The sequence below is a fragment of the Carassius carassius genome, chromosome 2 (genome assembly GCF_963082965.1).
Source record: "Carassius carassius chromosome 2, fCarCar2.1, whole genome shotgun sequence".
Lineage (NCBI taxonomy): Eukaryota > Metazoa > Chordata > Actinopteri > Cypriniformes > Cyprinidae > Carassius > Carassius carassius.
The window spans coordinates 3,537,787-3,558,718 of NC_081756.1; the positions used below are offsets into that span (position 1 = coordinate 3,537,787).

Consider the following 20,932-nt stretch of genomic DNA (forward strand, 5'->3'; position numbering starts at 1 on the left):
TGTCATCTGCTTCATATTCATTAAATCATTATTACACTTGCATTTGCTTCCTCGCCCCTTCCTTATTACAGTACCAAGTGTGTCCTTTTTTATTTATTATGCTTTTACAGCACTTTGGGCAGCCTTGGTTGTATAAATATGCTTTAAAAATAAACAAACAAGAACAAGACTATTTATTCATTGTATCAAGAAGTGGCCTATAATCGCTGTAATTTCTTGCAAGAATTTATCCAAGAAAACCAATTTTTGCTTATGATCAAGAACACCTCTTCTCTGAGCATTCACTTAATGTGGGTTATGTACTATATCTCAAAGGACCAAATTCAGTACACAACATTTAATGAAACATAGCCTATATTGTACAGCAGAAAAAATAGTCAACCTTGTGGGAGTAAAGATGCATCTTTTTTTATTAAGAGTGACGCTTTCATCTTTGTCCATGTGTATAATATGTGTGCAGATTCTTGACTGGTGTGTTCAGATTTGTCTGGCCCTGCAGTATATTCATGAAGAGAGGAGGAATATTCTTCACAGAGATATCAAACCTCAGGTAGACACTGTTCAAGCTCAATTAAACATTTTTCACCAAATCAAATGTGTGTAATTGTTGATATTTCTGGTGTCATTATAGAATATTTATCTGACTGAAGATGGCTACATCAATCTAGGGGATTTTGGATACTCAACGGTGCAGAAAAGGTAAACAAACAAAAAATAGTCATAAATAGACATTAACATTCTTTTACATTACAAATGTGGACACACTGGGTTAAAATACATACATAAAAATAATTTAGTTTTGTTTGTAATAACTAAACCAATTGTAATTACTAGGTCTCATATAGTATGTATGTGATAATTATAGCCATATAACTGCAAGTACATTTAAGGGACCAAGCACAACAGTGACAAAAGAATGAGCTAAGCATGGCAGGGAATATCACACTAACTGCAGCAATGAGTAATTAAACACATTTTAGGATAATTGTATTCAAAAACGCAGAAAATCATAAATACAATCACTAGTAATATGATTTAGTAGTATATCACTTTATATCAAATTGATGTTGCATGGTCAGTGTGAGGTGACAATGACACACAAGGTTTGGTGTCAATGTGCTTTGCAGAGACACAACCTCAGATGCACATTTGCATCATGCCATGAAATCTGTTGAAGCAGCAAATCAAACCCGCTTTGTATATCGTCATGAAATGCATAACTTATTGCCAGCATGGTCTGAAGATGATTAGAGTCAATTTTTTTTAAAATAAGATCAATGGACTAGGAGGAGAACAAAAAAAAGGGTTTTATAAAGAAAACCAAAATTATGAACAGGAAGTGCAGCCAACTACTGCATAGCGGGTGTAGATGTTATTGGCATGATCCAAGGAATCTACTAAGACCAGTCACATGACAGGGTTAGAGAGTTGAAAATATGAAAGTTTTGTTATAATTCACTTACCCACATGTCGTTCCAAACCGATGAGAGTACTTTTTGTACACAAAGAAAGCAAAATAACTAGTTTATTCAACAATTTAGCTCCTCTGTGTCTCTCCAAATCAGCAAGGCAGCATTTTGACAAATAGGAGCAGTACACAGTACACAAGAGGTGCACACTCTTCTGTATCAGTCGCGCCACAAAGATATGTTTTTTACTTGTATTTTCAATTTGGCTTGAAAGCAAATAAAACATAGGCGCAGCATGGCTGACACAGAAGCGTGTACGCCATCTGTGTAAAGCTCAGAATTGCCAAAATTGAGCTATGCTGATTTTGACAAATCTTAGCAGTGCACAGGCGACGTACGCTCTTCTGTGTCAGCTGTACCACAAGCATAGATTTTTAAAATATGTTTATGCTTTCGTTTGAAAGCAAACAATGCATCAGCGCAGTGTGGCTGGCACAGCAGAGTGTAAGTCGCCTGCGTACAGTTCAGAATTGCCAAAATAGCGCTTCACTGATTTGAAGAGACACAGAGGAGAGGAATTGTTGAATTAAGTTGTTATTTTTGTTTTCTTCATGTACAAAAAATTGTCGCTTCATGTCATGGTTGAAGCACTGATGGCAGATGGTCTATTCTCACGATGCCTTTCATACTTTCCTGGACCTTGACACAGTTATTTATTTGGCAGTCTATGGGACAGTCTCAAGCCTAACGGTTTTCATCCAAAATATCTTAAATTGTGTTTTGAAGACGAACAAAGCTTTTGTAACCCTTTAATGGTCAAAGCAGGGCTATTCAATTGGCGGCCCCGCAATCATCTTCATCTGGCCGGGGGAAGAGTCGCACACATGCCTCAAATAGTTTTTGTTCTAATTAGTTTGTTCACAAGGTGGCAACATTAGCCTGGGCCATTGTTTCACACCCTAAAAAGAAAAGGAAGACACCAACAGACACTCATGTGATGGGATTATGGGAGATCTGCAACTCTTGTTTAAACGATCGATTTAACGATTTAAACGTGCTATAGGTCATGTCTTCTAGCGAGATATAATAATATATATTGTGGCAAAATAATAATTATTGGCTAACGTTGAGGGAAATTTAATTTAATAGAGATATCAGTAACTTCAATATCAATGATACTGGCCTTTATAAACAGTAGGCTACTTAGTAAAAATATGCCATTAAACTGTATTTAAAATATACCATATTTATGTTATTTCTTCATTTCTTCAATTTGGAGGTTCAATGTGAAATTATGATAAAATAAATACATCAATATGCAATTAATAGCAATTAATTACATAAAGAATATGTGATTATTTTTTAATCGATCGATTGCATGATATTGTTGTTATAAGTTTGTTTATTTTACAGCTGAATATGCTTTTCAACTTAATTTCTTATTGTATATTTTATGGAAAATAACATATGCACTAAGCACCAAATCGGCAGCTTCAAAGTGTAACCATTTTTAACATGGACAAGAGCAAGTGACCTGCAATCAAAAAATCTGAATACTGCTTTTCTTTCTTCTCTCACTCTTTATCGGATAATTTGTTGCCATCAAGCTCCAGAATCAACTTTTGCAGTGCTTCAAAAGTATACCTCAGTTCAGGAGGGTAGCTCAAATTCAGTCCATATATAAGTCCCATCAACTTGGCTGCTGCAAATGGGACACTACTAAGGTCTTAAAGAACCTTTTGCCCCTCAAACACCACGCCAACATCTGCTAGGCTTTCTTCTATGTCTGAACCTTCCAGTCTTGTGACAAAAATCCCCATCACAGTCTCCTGGATACCCTCCTGTGCAGTGGCATTGTCTGTATCCTAGAGTGGATATTTAAAAAAACAGTACTTTTAAATTCATGTGTATTAACTTTAACAAAGCATTTAGAATCCTTGAAAATAAAACATTTTAAAAAAGCACATACTCACTATAAACTGCAAAATCAGTCTGCTAGGTTCTTCATTCAGGTAGGCACAAAGAGATTTTATTATCCACTCTCTTCACTTCATTGTCATCAGTCTAAAGATGCAAATAAGAACATATAAATCTGTAGCATCTGGTTCAGACACACAATTATTCAATTTACTTAATGAATAATACAGAAACTCTAGTTTAAAGACTCTTGATCTGATCCACTCAAAGGCATCAACGTCATTGCACCTTTTGACTCCCAGAAAGGTAGTTAAAAACATGTTTAAAATAGCCCATATGATTTCAGTGGTTCATCTTAAATGGATAGTTCACCTAAAAGTGAAAATTCTGTGATCCTTTATTCCATCTCAAGTTGTTCCTAATCTGTTCCAAAATTTTTTTAGTTCTGCAGTACACAAAGGAAGATTTTTGGAAGAATGTTTGTAACCAAGCAGATCTCGCCATTCTTTTGACTACCAAAGTAGAAAAAAAATAATAATAAAATTATATGGTAATCAATGGTAGGCGACATCTGCTTATTCTTCCAAATATCTTCCATTGTGTACAGCAGGACTAAAAAACATATAGTTTTGAAAAAAAAGGGTGATTAAATGACAGAATTTTCATTTTTGGGTGAACTATCCCTTTAATGTTATGAAGCGAAAAATAAAATTATGTGCAAAGACAAAACAAAAATAATGACTTTATTTAACAATTTGAATCATTGTCATATATAGTTAAGTTCCTGCAGACTTCCTTGTTTACATCTGAACGCCAACTCAGTATTGGCGAAAGCTGAACATGTGAGCAGCACAACACATACATGTGATGCTGACACAGGAGGTGGCCAATAATGAGCCAGCATTCAGGCTGCAGTCACATTGATTTATTTTAGCCATGTTTTTAACTACTTGCAGAAGAAAAACTTGCAGAAGATTCAGAGTTTGTTGAAGTAGATGGAGAAGGTACTTTTGTCTTGGATTTCAGATGTGGACATGAGATTCATGAAGTCATTATCAAAGTATGGGTCCATGAATTGCAATCTAAAATTTCCTTTTGAGATTACACTGCTTTGCAATCACCAACAGAAGTAGACATGCCATCCTGAAGGATCTCCCTCAAAGATTTGTTTTCTCCAAGAATAATTTTTTGCCGGATTGAAGTTGGCATTGTGGTAATTCTGTAAAAAAAAAAAAAAATGTTCAAAACCGATCAATTTGTTGTAAGTTAGAATTTAAAAGATGCAACAAAAGTAATGGTTTAAAGGAAACAGACATAAGCAGTTTTTTAATACATGTAAATTCAGCACATCACCTTTTATGCATGCACTTTTCAAAGTCACCATATGCAATGGACCAACCATGAACCAACAAAGAACATCTCTCTTGTTGGTGTTGCACTAAGCTCAAAAGCTGAATAAGTATAGCATTCCATGTCTTGAATGTACACGGACAGTCTGAATATGTGCAAGGATACCTCTGACTACGATCAAGTGTGTAGTGCATTTATTTGTGTTTTAGCAATAAAGACCATGCAGAAACTGCAAGTCCCCAAATTGTACATTTCCACATTTCTGAAAGACAAAACAAAAAACAAAAAAAAAAACAGACATGCGCACAAAATAATAAATATTATCTCAAGATAGATTGAATCAGTTACGGTGCATTCACATGGGGCATCGGCGTTAACGCTTCTCATTTACTTTGAATTGGTGACATCATACGTTAACAAACTGAAATATGTGTTCCGTCGCTTTACTCTTATTGCTCATGGCAGAAAAGGAAGATTTCTCAACTTTAAGTGCCAATGCAAGTGTCAGCCAATCAGATCACAGGCACAGGCCAATTGCATTCATGCAACACTAGAAAGTAATGTGATTGGCTGATGGCTGCACCAGTTATGTTAAAATATTGATTAATCTCACATTTATAGCTAGATGTTTACAATTAAATGGTGGAATGGACCCCTATTTATAAGCTATTGCTTCTTGGGAGTCCATTTTTTTCACAATAGAACACTACAAAACAAACATGAAACAAGAACCTAAGGAAAATAAGGACTCCATGAAACAGAATGAAAACAGACCGGTATATATAAACAGGATAATGAAGGAAGTGGAGACAGCTGAGTGCAATAACAGGTGTGCAATTATCTGTGATGAAGGGACAAAGCTATGTGGGATATGTAGTGCCTGCGGTGAAGTGCCTATGGGGAAGTGAGACCACTAGCGGACACACAGGGAAACACAGACCAGACACCGTGACATTACCCCCTCCTCTACTGAGCAGCTACCAGATGTCCACCTGAACACAAGAGCAAACCAAGGAACACAGAGACCAGGAGGGAGGTGGACTGGTGGAGGATTAGGGGGAGGGACGGAGGGCCAGGTCCATAGAGGGAAACAGAGAGAGGAAGTGCAAAAAACAAAAACTAACAACAACAAGGAGACCAGGAGGGAGGGGGACTGGTGGAGGACCAGGGGGAGGGACAGAGGGCCAGGTCCATAGAGGGAAACAGAGAGAAAACAAAAACAAAACAACAACAAAACACAAGGCCAGGAGGGAACAGAAACTTCAGGGGCCCAGGGCTGAGCCGAGCAACAAACATGAAACAAGAAACTAGAAACCACAAGGGAACGTGAGAAAACTGGGTGGTGGAAAATAAGGACTCCATGGAACAGAATGAAAACAGACCGGTATATATAGACAGAATAACGAAGGAAGTGGATACAGCTGAGTGCAATAACAGGTGTGCAATTAACTGTGATGAAGGGACAATGCTATGTGGGATATGTAGTGCCTGCGGTGAAGTGCCTATGGGGAAGTGAGACCACTAGCGGACACACAGGGAAACACAGACCCGACACTGTGACATTACCCCCTCCTGTACTGAGCAGGTTCCAGATACTCCACCTGAACACAAGAGCAAACCAAGGAACACAGAGACCAGGAGGGAGGTGGACTGGTGGAGGAAAAGGGGGAGGGACGGAGGGCCAGGTCCACAGAGGGAAACCGAGACAGGAAGTGCAAAAAACAAAAACTAAACAACAACAAGGAGACCAGGAGGGAGGTGGACCGGTGGAGGACCAAGGGGAGGGACAGAGGGCCAGGTCCATAGAGGGAAACAGAGAGAAAACAAAAACAAAACAACAACAAAACACAAGGCCAGGAGGGAACAGAAACATCAGGGGCCCAGGCTGAGCCGACAGGGCAGGAATCCAGGGTGGAGCAAGGTGGAACTGGAGCCGTGCAGTTGAGACAGAAGCCCACCAGGGCGGCACAGAAAACCACCACAGCTGTTCGGTGGAGACAGAAGCCCCCCAGGGCGGCGCAGAAGACCACCACAGTCATGCGGTCGAGACAGAAGTACACCAGGGCGGCGCAGAAGACCATCACAGCTGTGCGGTCGAGACAGAAGAGCACCAGGGCGGGGCAGAAGACCATCACAGCCATGCGGTCGAGACAGAAGCCCTACAGGGAGGCACAGAAGACCACCACAGCCATGCGGTCGAGACAGAAGCCCACCAGGGCAGCACAGAAGACTACCACAGCCGTGCGGTCGAGACAGGTGCCCACAAGGGCGGCGCCAAGACCACCACAGTGGGATCGATGGCACAGGAGAGCAAGTCTGGTTAGGTAAGCCTGAAATAGAGAACATTAACAGGTTAAGGGTGGCCTCCGTGGCCCTGAGGAGATGGTAGATGGTCTCCATGGCCATGACAGGGCAGGTGTTGAGTTCTTGGATGGCCTCCGTGGCCACGACAGGATAAGTCGAGTGCTCAGGGAGTTTGGCTGAGATGTGACGAGGCTCTGGTAGTTCAGCAGAAACTCAGAGAGGCTCTGGTAGTTCAGCAGACACGTGGAGAGGCTCTGGTAGTTCAGCAGAGACGTGGAGAGGTTCTGGTAGTTCAGCAGAGACGCAAGAGAGACTCTGGTAGTTCAGCAGAGACGTGGAGAGACCCTGGAAGTTCAGCAGAGATGTGAAGAGACTTTGGTAGTTCCGTGGCGTTTTGACTGGATTCATGAAGATAAACGGTGACTTGACTCTGCTCATGAAGATGAACGGTGACTTGACTCTGCTCATGAAGATCAAAGGTGACTTGACTTTGCTCATGAAGATTATTGGTGACTTGACTTTGCTCATGAAGATCATTGGTTACTTGCCCTTGCTCATAAAGATCAACTGTGACTTGCCCTTGCTCATGAAGATCAACGGTGACTTGCCCTTGCTCATGAAAATCAATGGTGACTTGCCTTTGCTCATGAAGATCATCAATGACTTAACTTTGCCCATGAAGATCATCGGTGTCTTGACTTTGCCCATGAAGATCATCGATGACTTGACTTTGCCCATGAAGAACACTGGTGACTTGACTTTGCCCATGAAGAACACTGGTGACTTGACCTTGCCCATGAAGATCAACGGTGACTTGACTTGACTCGTGAAGTCTAACTGTGTTAGTGCTTAACTCATGAGTGTTAATGGTGACTTGACCTGACTCTGGAGTGTTAATGGTGACTTGACCTGACAGAATAATGAAGGAAGTGGAGACAGCTAAGTGCAATAACAGGTGTGCAATTAACTGTGATGAAGGGACAAAGCTATGTGAGAAATGTAGTGCCTGCGGTGAAGTGCCTATGGGGAAGTGAGACCACTAGTGGACACCCAGGGAAACACAGACCAGACAAAGTGACATTACCCCCTCCTCTACGGAGCAGCTACCAGATGCTCCACCTGAACACAAGAGCAATCCAAGGAACACAGAGACCAGGAGGGAGGTGGACTGGTGGAGGATAAGGGGGAGGGACGGAGGGCCAGGTCCACAGAGGGAAACAGAGACAGGAAGTGCAAAAAACTAAAACCAAAAAACAACAAGGAGACTAGGAGGGAGGTGGACCAGTGGAGGACCAGGGGGAGGGACAGAGGGCCAGGTCCATAGAGGGAAACAGAGAAAACAAAAAAAACAACAACTCTGGAGTGTAAATTGTGACTTGACCTGACTCTGGAGGTTCAATGGGAACCTGACTCGACTCTGGTGGGTCAACGTGAACCTGACTCTCCTCTGGAGCGTCAACGTGAACCTGACTTGGCTCTGGAGGGTAAACGGGAACCTGACTCGGCTCTGGAGGGTCAACGGGAACCTGACTCGACTCTGGAGGGTCACCTGTGCCTGTCATCTTGTGCAGAGGCGCTGGGCCGGTGGCCATCTTGCATAGTGACACTGGGCTGGCAGCCATCTTGCGCAGTGGCACTGGGCTGGCGGCCATCTTGCCCAGTGGCGCTGGGCTGGCGGCCACATTGTGCAGTGGTGCTGGGCTGGCGACCACCTTGTACTGTGGCGCTGGACTGGCACCCATATTGTGCAGTGGCGCTGGGCTGGCGGTCCTCCTGTCTGGAAACCCCGGTCTAGAGTCGGCCATCCCACCTGGAGAGACAGGCGTGGCTGGGGCAGCCCACTGAGACCGATGTTGCAGGTACAGTATGAACCCCCAAAAATTAAAAACCTCCAGCTCATTCATTTCCCTTTCCGGTACAGGGTTGTCCAGACATGCGTTGAAAAAGTCTTTCAGGGCGCATCATTATATCCCAATCCTACCGCCAGGGTCCAGAATTCCTGTGCCACACAACCCACCTCATTCCCCTTTTGATGGAGGGTGGTTAATTTTAGGAATCTCCCCCTCCGCTCCTCCATGCTGGCTGGGGAACAGACACAAAATCCCACACCACTGGATCTGGTTTGATGGAGTCCTTTTGTAACTATAGATGACAGGAAACAAGAGATCCAAGAGCAGTGTGTTTAATGGGCAATCCAAAATCAGTATCCAAACAGGTAGGAGGTCAAAACCATGAAAGCATTCCAGAAACTAAACAAACTTTAAACAAGAAACTAGAAACCACAAGGGAACGCGAGAAAACTGGGTGACAGAAAATAAGGACTCCATGAAACAGAATGAAAACAGGCCGGTATATATAGACAGGATAACGAAGGAAGTGGAGACAGCTGAGTGCAATAACAGGTGTGCAATTAACTGTGATGAAGGGACAAAGCCATGTGGGAAATGTAGTGCCTGCGGTGAAGTACCTATGGGGAAGTGAGACCACTAGTGGACACCCAGGGAAACACAGACCAGACACCGTGACAAAAACGCTGCTCGGGATTGTCAAGATACTAAAAATAATAAATACATAAAATTATGAACGTGTTAATGTGTTTTTATTTTTGTTCTCAGTATTTTAATAGCATTTAATGATTGTGAACATAAAAGCATTACAAAACAATTATTGTATACCATCGATGAAAACACAAAGCTGACGCGGAGGTATGTATTATTGCAATATAAAGTCATTTTAAGTATTATTGCTATTAATATTATTTTATAAAAAAGGTACATGTAATATAAAAGCACATATGACAATGTTTTTGCAACAGCTCCAAGTCTGACGCGCAGTGTATAGGCTACATCGCCGTTCGAATCCGTTAACCTATTTATTTATTCACTCCTTCCTGATATAGTGAACTCAACTGCCATATACTATATAGGGATTAGTGAATGAGTGAACGAGTGACAGATTTCAGACGTTGGCACCAATGAGGGCGCGGGTGCCTGTGCACGTCATGTCCCGCCAAAATGGGCGTGGCTTATGTCTATATAAGCTGAGTCCAGATAGGTTATTCTTCAGTTTTTCATTGATGAAGCGAAAACAGAATGTAGCACAAGCACAGCAGGGTTATACAACACTCGTTCCCTCATCTAGAGAGAACTGAGGTTACGTCAGTAAAGCGTTCTCTTATGAGAGTCCTCTCGTGCTGCATAAGCCAGCTTACACTACGGAAACCCGATGTAAAATGCATGTGTGCTTAGTAATGTCCACAAAAATATGCAACAAGGGCATATGCCGAGGTATAGCAATCTGGACCAAAGAGTGTGGGTCCGAGAATATAACATAACCAACTGAGCACATGAGTGCTTATCACAGTATAGCAGTCAGGAATGACAAAAGCAATGATAAAGTCAGCCTGAACTAAATAGAAGCAAGGCTAACATCAGTTTGACATCTAAGCCAGAGGGACTGATGTCCTTGTAGAATCACAGTCAGGGAGGACCCAAGTCAGCCTGATCAGTTAGTCTTTGTCCTGTGTTAGCAGCATGCTCATAAAGCACTGTTTGCATGTCGGGCAAATCAGTGGATATACACCTAGACTGACAACAGCTTAGCCTGCAAAGCAGCAACTTCCAGATTATAGAACCTAATGAATGTAAATGAGAGGCCCAGCCTGCCACCATACAAATGACCTGGAGTGAAACACCGCTAGACCATACCCATGAGGAGGCCATGCCTCTTGTGGAATGAGCTCTGATGCCCAGCGGGCAGAAAGGGCCCTTAGACTCATAAGCTAGAGTGATAGTGTCAACGATCCATCTGGAAAGGCTCTGTTTTGATAAGGCTAGCCCTTTAGTACGGCCACCAAAAGAAACAAAGAGCTGCTCCGACTGTCAGAAAACAGCAGACAGTCCGACATATATCCTCAGCGCCCTGACCGGACAGAAGAGGTTCGCATCGCTTTCTCTATCAGATCTTGAAAGAGCTGACAGCGAAATGACCTGTGCTCTGAACAGAGTGGAAGGCACTTTGAGGACATAACCGTGTCTCGGTTTGAGAATGACTTTAGAGTCGTAAGGTCCAAACTCGATACACGAAGCACTCACCGAGAGTGCGTGCAGGACACCCACTCGCTTGACCGAGGCGAGAGCCACAAGGAAAACGGTCTTAAAAGAAAGATACCGCAAATCCACGAACTGCAGCGGTGCCTTTCATAGTGTCCAAGACTGTGGAGAGGTCCCAGAACGGAACCAGAGGGGGCCGGGAAGGGTTTAATCTCCTAACACCTCTCAGGAAACGAATGATACGATTGTTCCCTCTCAGTGGCTGGCCAGCATAGGTTTGACAAATGCTGCTATGGCAGTTACATACACTTTAAACATGGAGGGGGACCTGCCCTCCTCCAACAGCTCCTGAAGGAAGGAGATGAACGTTGTGGGTATATGTTTTGACCCGTGCACCAGCCGGAAAACACTGACCACTTTGAAGCATAAAGCCTTCTATTAGAAGGCACTCTCGTCTGTGTAATAGTGTTCAACACTCCTTCTGGGAGGTCCGCAGGTACCTGTTGATGGCCCAGATGTGCAGGGCCCATAGGTCGGGGCACGGGTGCCAAATCGCACCCCCGGCCTGAGAGCGGAGATTCCTCCTCAGCGGAATCGGCCACGGGGTCGTGCTCGCCAGCTTTATCAGCTCTGGGAACCAAACCGGGTTCCTCCAGAATGGCGCCACGATGAGCACAGAGCATTCACTCTCCCTGATTCGCTTGATCACCTGTTGTAACAGTGCGACTGGGAGAAAAGCATAAAGCAGGCGGCTGGGCCATACCTGGGCATCCCTCTCTTTCATGAAAAATATTGGGCAGTGAGCATTCTCTGGCAATGCAAAGAGATCGACTTCAGCCCTGCCAAAGGTGTCCCATAGTAACTGGACTACCTGGGAGTGTACGGACCATTCCCCTGGGGGAATATTGTGTCTGAACAGCATGTCTTGGCCCACATTTTGACATCCCGGCACGTGCGCTGCTCTCAGCAAGAGAAGGTTGTGCTGCGAACACACAAGGAGGCGTTACGCCAGTGTGTGGAGGCTCCGTGATCTGAGACCGCCCTGGCGGTTAATGTAAGATACCACTGCCATATTGTCCATATGGGCCAAGTTTCCCGCACAAGCCCTGAAAAGTGAAGCCAAAACATCTCGATCGCCCCCTGGTGAGTGGTCCTAGTATAGGTCATAAACCCCGCCTCCCCATGTTATTCAATGGGACGCAAGACCAACTAAACAATTAAATTACCCTTCAAATATCTTTTTTCCGAAGCTGTTTTTTGTCATTTACTGTAGTTTGTATCACGCTAATGTAAATTCAAGTGTTCGTTTTTAAAATAAGTTGTTTTTTTAGATAGTTATTTAATGCTCTAAAAACGGTGGTGTGACGTTGTGATTGACAGCTGTGATTGACAGCTCTCTGAGCCGAGGAGGCACTGAAGCGTCAACAGGCTTTTTTCATGATCTTCGGAGGACTGAGGAGATTGTATTTACCTTATTTTAATGAGATTGGAGTGGAACGGAGCAGACAGAGTTCACAGGAGCAGGACTCCACTTCCAAAACAGTGCAGATTATGGTATGTGCATTCTGCGAGGGAGAGTGAGGGCAGGGCACAGGGGCGGGGCCGTTGATTTCGCGGCTTTAAGGCTTTACTTCCTGCTTGCTACTGTGCATAGCTACTGCGCAGAACTGGTCCCTAGATCGCTATCTGCGCAGGCGCAAGTCCAAGATGTCAGCGCCATATCGGGACACTGGCGGCTTCAGTTTTGACCAATGGAAGAGAGCGAAGGCGAGTTGTCCATCTTTATTTAAAGTCTATGATATGGGCTAAGACACTGTTGCCCTTTAAGAAGGGGAGGAAATATCCCAAAGCGTTCTAGATCGCTTTCATCTCCAAACAGTATATGTGTAAGCGCCCTCCTGGGTTGTAGGCGTCTGTCAAGATTACTTTCCGTTTCGAGATTATCCCCAAATGCACGCCTGACTAATACCAGTCTACCACCTTCCAGGGCTCCAGTGCTGTCACACAGATGTGCAAGCTTGATGCGGGATCCGTGTTTTCAGCCAGTGCTGCAGGGGCACAGAGCAACCCGTGTTTGTGAGTAGGGGTGAACAATGTTGCGGTCAGCACACTGCTCGACTCTTGTGTGGAAGGTGCGGGGTACGGGTTGGAGCCCGACTAACCTTCACTCTCAGAAGCTAGAAGAGAGCAGCAGTGCTCTTCTGTGTTTCCCCCGTCAGACTCAAGATGCACAGCGGGGGGCCGGCCAACCGTGAAAGAAGATGGGGACACAGAGAGTGACGCACACAGGGAGTTAGCCGGCATGCGAACGGTCTCAGGAATGTCCTCTGGCGTTCTGTGTGAACAGCGCTTTTTTCGGCGTGGGCCAGACAAGAGAAGCGAAGGGGCAGGGTCCACATCAAAACAGGCTAGACGAGCCCGAAGGGTCGACATAGGCATGGCATCGCATTCCGGGCAACAGCCCTTGGAAAGCGCATGGTCTGCATAGTTTCTTCCCAGGCAGGAAACGCACAGGATGTGGCGGTCCCTGTCGCTGAGGGAGGCTCTGCACGAGCCGCACTTAGAAAAAAGTGAACATTTTTTGGCTTCAGTATTTTTCAAGAAAAATTGATTTTCCCATAGCGTAAGCTACCTTACGCAACATGAGAGGACTCTCGTAAGAGAACGGAGGCTTTTGAAAACAATGATGCAATTTTAGTCATGTGATGCATATTATAGGCTACCAATCGATATCCATGTTTATACTGGTATTGTATTGTGCATGTTATGTGATATGTTCTTTCACACTATAGCCTTAGTTCCTGTCAGTGCTCATTTGGTTAATTTTCTGTTCTCATTAGTTAATTATCATTCATTAGATTCAACCTTTGTTGTATTAATCATCTTGTTTGCTCCTTAGTTGCCTGCCCTTTATAAGCACTCAGTTTCTGTAATTTATGTAATTAATGTTCATTTCAATGGTTAAATGTGGTTTATGCTTATTGAAAGATTCCTTTCCTCTACTCATTCATTTTGTGCCTCGTTACAATGACTACCACCTGACAATTAGCATAAACATTAAGTTTTGTGCTTTTTTGGCACTAGAAGATTTTAGTTAGAGACTCCAAACATTAATGTTGACACTAACTTCTATTTGCATGCGGTGTTTGGCCTCTAATAAGTCACTAGGTTTCAAATCATTTGCCAAATCTTTCTGCCTTTTTTATCATCCTGCTGACCTTTCAGTTCATCCCTAATAAGATATTTTTGAAGTTTTATCAGTGATTTTTTATTTCAGAGCAGATCCTTATACTAGCTCAGTTAGAGGTGCTGAGCTCTATCACAGCCCAGAAGTTTCTGACAACCAATATACTTCCAAAAGGTATGCTTTTTAAAATTTAAATATTGAAATTCCTTGTAAATACTATACACTACAGACTACTGACTTTTTTAGCTGTCTAAACAATGCAACTTGGCCCTCATTGTTATTTTTGTTTTTGTTGCTGTTATTTTTTGTAGTGATATTTATTCACTGGGATGGGTGCTCTATGATCTCTGCATGCTGGAAGTGTGGGTGAGTATTTTATTTTATTTAGTTCCTTCTCAAAAAGCACTCCATTAAAACAAATTACAATAATATTACTGATGGGTTCATTTCAGTTAGCTCTATAATTTAAGTCAAGTCACCTTTATTTATATAGCGCCTTTAACAATACAGACTGTAACAAAGCAACTGAACATATCACACATATCCATGATGCATCAACATTAAATGTAAATTGCAATAACATTTATATTGCTATATTTATTTATATATTTATTATTATTTACATATACATTAAATATTAACAACTAAAAAAAAAAAAATCATGAAATGCAATAATCAAACATGTCCAGCTGTCCCAACTGCCGAAAAACACAATGGGAAATGTGACTTGATGTAGTTTGGGGAAAAAAAGTAAAAATTGTATATAGCACCTTCAAAGTGTTTAAAAATTTTCTTATATTGTTTTTTTTTTCTTTATTTTCTTGCACAGTCAGATTTTAAAAGACGTCGCTTTCAACAAGCCTCCCACGATATGGGATACCCTCTTCAGTTCTCAAACCTGTATTCACAGGATCTACAGGAATTAATCAAAGAAATGCTCGGCTGTTGTCCTATGACCAGACCTTCAGCTGAAGAGATTTTAGCAAAACCATTCTTAAGAGATGCTTTAGAGAGAAACAGGAGATTTCCAAAAGCACTGGAACAAAGGTTCATGATGTCCTTAAAGATCTTTGATAAGACCTACACTGAGCGCTATGATCATTTTGAGGCTTTAGTTACAGAGTGGGGAAAAACAACAGATTCACTAGAGGAGGTTCATCGTAAATGCACAGTAGGTGCTCTGTCAGGTTCAGTGATTGGAGCAGCTGGAGGAATCACTGCAGTGGTTGGTGCAATTTTGGCACCTTTCACTTTTGGAGCATCTCTGATTGTTACTGGTGTTGGGATTGGAGTTGGAGTTGCAGGTGGAGTAGCAGGTGCTGCTTCCAGCATTACCAATGCAGTCAAACAAAAATCACTCCGTGAGAATATTCAGAGAATTCAGCAGAACTTTACAGATGTGGCACCACTTATCAAGTCACTGAATGCACTGAGAAGGGTACTGAGAGTAATCCAAAAATTCAGGGATTTTGTCTGTGACTCCTCTGATAATGTGCAAATGTCATGCAATGTAGGCAGGAGTAGACTAGTGTGTGGCACAGAACTCATGCATCTAGGTCTGCTGGCAAATGTTGGCAGAATTGCTGCTCAAACTGCCAGAGTAGGACGCGCAGCAGCAGCAGCAACAGCTGCAGTCACAGGAGTGTTGAGTGGACTATTAGTCATTGTTGACACGGTATTCATAGTCAAAGACTCCATAGACATTCACCAGATGAGACAGGGACAAGTAGATGATCCAAAAAAGGTCAAGTCAAGTTTACTCAAGTCCATTGCTGAAATGAGGAAGACACACACAGATCTATGTAATGTCTTAAAGGAAATTAAAGAAACAAGAGAGGAACTAAAAGAATATATAAAAGAGGCCATGGTTTACAGAGCTTAAGTCAAAAGATTTTGAGAGCTTAAACATATAAATATGATACCAATCAGAGACTCATGCAACATCTCAGATTTGTCTGTGAGCTTGAGTGAAGAAAAAGGGTTTTGCTGAAAATGGTTTAAATGTCAAACAACAAGATGTGTGAATTATGAGGTCAGACTTTTGCAGTCATTCTGTATCGTAAATATAAGCTTATATTTAATAAATACACAACGATGGTGCACTCTGTCAGAATAGTGCCGTTAAAAGAGCCAACAAGTCATTGGTGAAGTTATTGTATCACGCAGCTGAGAGTGCAAAGAGGTGTTTCAAAGATGGCCAATGAGTGAAATGACTTGCCTCAAAGGGACTTTGCTTTATATCTATAAAATAATGATAAGATAATGGGTCTCATTAATTAGCAATTGTGTGGATTATTCCTACAAAAAAAGTAAATAATTAACAACATGTACATACGTACATGGGTTTTATTTTTCTTAATTTCATTCTGATGTTAATTAATTTTGAGTATCGAATGAGTGAGCACATTCCAGAGGTTAGTAATTTACATAAAACACATCCAAACCGTCTCAATAATATATAACTGCATAGATATAAAAAAGCTCTCTAAAGATGATAATGATTATTATATATATATAATTTTTTTATTTTATTTTATTTTTCCTTTATTTGATGAATCATGATTTGTTTGTGAAAACATTTGTACTCAGATTTCAAACAGAATTAATAGAGTTGCAAGTTTGTTTATGGATAGTTTTTAAGGAATACTGTTAGAAAATTCATGTTTGGTGTGCTTTTTTTATGGGTAAACAAATAGTCAAACCTTAATCTAAAGTATTCCAAATTAATACTGTACTTTCATTTTTTATATAAACTGGAGGTGCAATTTTGCTCTTACTTGCTGTTAAACTGTTTTTGAAATTTTGCTTTATGCTATTGAAAATAATTGTTCTTGTATTACTTGACTGTATTCTTAATTGGTATTGCATAATCATGACACAATGAGCATAACTGACAAATAATTTGATATTTAGTTTGTTTTGAATTTTTTTATTTTGATTTTACTTGATTAAAGTATTCATGGGGAATATGTATTTAATAAACATGAAGCAGATTAAAAGGAGTTGTATGTTTTTTTTTTTCTCAAATGCATGAACTAATTAATAATAATTATAATACTTATAATAAAATATACTAGCTGAAGGGTTACGTTGAAAACCGTGGTCAGAAAGTACCTGGGGTCTCATTTATAAACGTTCCGTATATGCACAAAATGGGGCTTGAAACGTGCGTTCGCCACTTCCCACACAAAGGTTGTGATCTATTACAAACAAATTTGAAGGAGAATGTATGCATCTCTAAGTAAACTCTAATCCAGTGGTTTTCAAACCGGTCCTGGAGGCACCCCTGCCCTGCACATTTTGCATGTCTCCATAATTCTAATCATCAAGGCCCGGTTCCCCGATAACGCTCACTCTTAGCGTGCTAAGAAGACCTCGAAAGATATATTTTACCAAAGTTGTTTATGTTCCTAAGTGTGTTCCCCGAAGTGTTCCTTAGGAAGCTTCTTAGCACGCTGCCTTTTACGTCCAACGTTACAAGAGCGCTGTCCAAAGTGAAGGTGCTGAATTAGTTGGCATCGATTGCTCAGGAATCAATTTTCCACTTCACGCGAAGGTGCAATACAGCGTTAAGAAAGATAACACGTTCTATGCAAATGAAACATTCCTCAAATTATTACAGTAACATTCATTTTAACATAGTTTAAGTTATCAGTAGAATATAGACTATAAATTAAATTATCAAATGGTCAGTAATATGTTCACACGATATGTTGTGACGGTTAGACGAACCGGGTATCGCTCGCTAATCATCCACACTCCTTATCCTGTTGTGCCGCTTGTGCCGCTTCTTGACATGGGTTTAATGAATTATAAAAATTATATAATACTGTAATGATTAAAGACTTCCTAATCGTCGGGAAGAAGGAGGCGGGAACCGGCGGACAATCAAACAACATTTTGATTAACCTTCCTATTCATCCGGAAGAAGGAGGCGGGAAGGTTTATATCATTACAGTGGTGCCGAAGCCCGGGAGAAGGAGGGACGCGCTGCTGAAGATCCCTCGCCGCTGTGGTGAATCCGCGGTGCCATCGAGCTAGCGAGGAGTGTGCCGCCATGGACGCTCGAGGCGGTGGGCTGGAGCGAGTTGCCGGGGACGGGCGAGCTCGCTACCGGCCGCCCACGATGTGGAGAGACGGCTGCCGTCCGTGAGGGAGCGGAGGAGTCGGCGCCGTTCGCCAGGTGGCCGGAGCCTGCTGCCTCCGCCGGAACGGGGAGGAGCAGGGAACGGGGGACTCCTGCCGGCTGCCCAAAACCGGAGGAGCCGTCGCCGTCCACCGGGCGGCGGAGGAGTGTCGTTCCGTCCGCCGAGGGCTGTCCAGTGCCACCGCCAGGCACCGCGGAGGAGATCACCCAGCTGGTGGAGGGCCGAGCAGCGGTGCGTCTGGGAACCGGAATTTTTTTTTTTTTTTCCTCTCTCCCCTCTCTCGTCTCTGTCGCTCCTCCTTCCATCTCCTTTTCTCTCGCCTCGTCTGTCCTACCCCCAGGTTCCCGCAGGTCCCCGTGAGCGGCCCCCCCGGAGGAGGGGGGGGGGGGAGTAGAGCGCAGTCTCGGGAGTACCCCCCGGCCTGCGAGGGGCGATGGGGGTATGTGACGAGTGGGGCGGGGCCGAGGGACATGGGAGCGAGGCCGGGGGAGTGATTGGAGATGAACTACACCTGTTCGACCCACCGGTCTCGAGGCCCATGGAGGAGATGGAAGGATATAAAACTGGAGCGACGACAGTGAAGGACGAGAGAGGACCAGGCCTGGGCTTTTAGTTGTGTTTTGGTTCTTATTTTATGCGCACCAGTCGTCCGTGAGGGGCTGGTGCGCTGTTTTGTATTTATTTTGTTATTAAAATGTTTTTGATTGTCCGCCGGTTCCCGCCTCCTTCTTCCGGATGAATATGAAGGTTTATATCATTACAAATACATTTTTATATTAATGGTAAGGTACTTTACAATCAGAATTGATTGGCAAGCAGCTGCAGTTACTTCTGTTTCATGCGGTATTGATTGCAATTGGTTTATGTTTTTAATAAAAAGCAACCTATCTACAATGAACAGAGAGAAAGAGAGAGAGAGTTAGATACAAAATATGCTGGGGAAGCAACGTAAAAAAGGGCACCAAGCCTCTCGTCAGAGGAACTTGAAGTTTTGCTGGACCTTGCCACCAGGTCGGAGATCACACCCCTACAGTGACATGACATTCAGCCAAGTATGGTGACCCATACTCAGAATTTGTGCTCTGCATTTAACCCATCCGAAATGCACACACACAGAGCAGTGAACACACACACACACACACACACACACACACTGTGAGCACACACCCGGAGCAGTGGGCCGCCATTTATGCTGCGGCGCCCGGGGAGCAGTTGGGGGTTCGATGCCTTGCTCAAGGGCACCTAAGTCGTGGTATTGAAGGTGGAGAGAGAACTGTACATGCACTCCCCCCACCCACAATTCCTGCCGGCCCGGGACTCGAACTCACAACTTTTCGATTGGGAGTCCGACTCTCTAACCATTAGGCCACGACTTCCCTAAGGTCCACTATAACCTGCACGTTTATGGCCGCATATCCCTTTCGCGATAAGTAGCCTACACTTGATCAATCACTGATGAATTGGCGATAGGGATGAGTGTGCCATCCACCAGGATGTAATCCCCGGCATGGCGCAGAAGGGCGTTGGTGACAGTTTGGACGCACCTCCACACCGAGGTCTTGATTAGGCCGTGGCCCTCTCCCACGACCTCGATGAATCTCTCTGTAGCAAAAAAAAAAAAAAAAACGTAGCGCTGGGCTTCAGGGCTTAAAGCAAAATTCCGCCGCGTTTGCCTGGCAAGCGCATGTCTGAGAAGGTCCAGCAGCTCCATAATGAGCTGTCTTGGGAAACGAATTTTTTAATATATTGAGAATGAGGAGTTGTCGTCATAGCACAAAGCCCCTCCCTCGATATCACAGTCTCCACCATGTTGGCAGGATACCGGCGGCGAAACAGGATTGTTTACATGTGTTGTTAACTCGGTAGTAGAGGAGGTTCTCGCAATTCTGCACTGTTTTACCATGCCTGGAAGTTACTGCTGCGTTAAAAACTGCTCCAGTACCTCTCACGATACATATGGAAAACATAGGAACTATGGAATACAGTTTTTTTAGGTTACAGCAAGCGCAAAACAGCGGTATTTGGAGAAGCTCTCAAGCATCCAAAATATCGACCCATACGAGCTCCCTGCAAGCAGCACAGAGACCTGGACCATTTACCTCCATGCACACATATGGACATTGGGAATTATATTGTTTTTGTTTTATGTTACTACACAATGCCTGGAGTTTAAAAGCCACAAGTCTTTGGAAAGTTACGAGGCTTTCTGCTGTGGCTGGGTCCATCTACAGCAGGTGAGGAAAACATTATTGTACTGGCCAAAGTAAGTTTATTCACATGCGTTTTAGTGCATTGTAATTACATTGCATTTAGAATGCACTTCTTGACCAAAATGACAAAGTAATTAACTGCGACCTTTTCGTAAACACTAGATTGTAACGAGATGTTCAATGTATACGAACGTATCCTACATGTTTTGATGTAGACTAAAGCTGTGTAAGTTTAGTTATGATTTGATTTTAACCCAATGACACATACGGTACCAGGTTTTTGTGTTGGGGGCTGCAAAGTGGACAAACCAGTTCTGGGTTGGCTAGGGTATTTAAATGTGTGATTGCAAGATGT

The 20,932-nt window shown here is 43.0% G+C and overlaps 1 protein-coding gene across 1 annotated transcript in view; it reads left to right on the forward strand.

Moving 5' to 3' along the window:
- Positions 1-16,101, forward strand: part of LOC132095946 (uncharacterized) — a 60,684-nt gene extending 44,583 nt beyond the window's left edge. The window contains exons 5-9 of the mRNA XM_059501042.1: positions 461-550; positions 632-699; positions 14,310-14,393; positions 14,531-14,585; positions 15,049-16,101. Coding sequence (XP_059357025.1) covers positions 461-550; positions 632-699; positions 14,310-14,393; positions 14,531-14,585; positions 15,049-16,101 — 1,350 coding nt within the window. The remainder of the gene's footprint in view (positions 1-460; positions 551-631; positions 700-14,309; positions 14,394-14,530; positions 14,586-15,048) is intronic.
- The last annotated feature ends 4,831 nt before the right edge of the window (positions 16,102-20,932 follow it).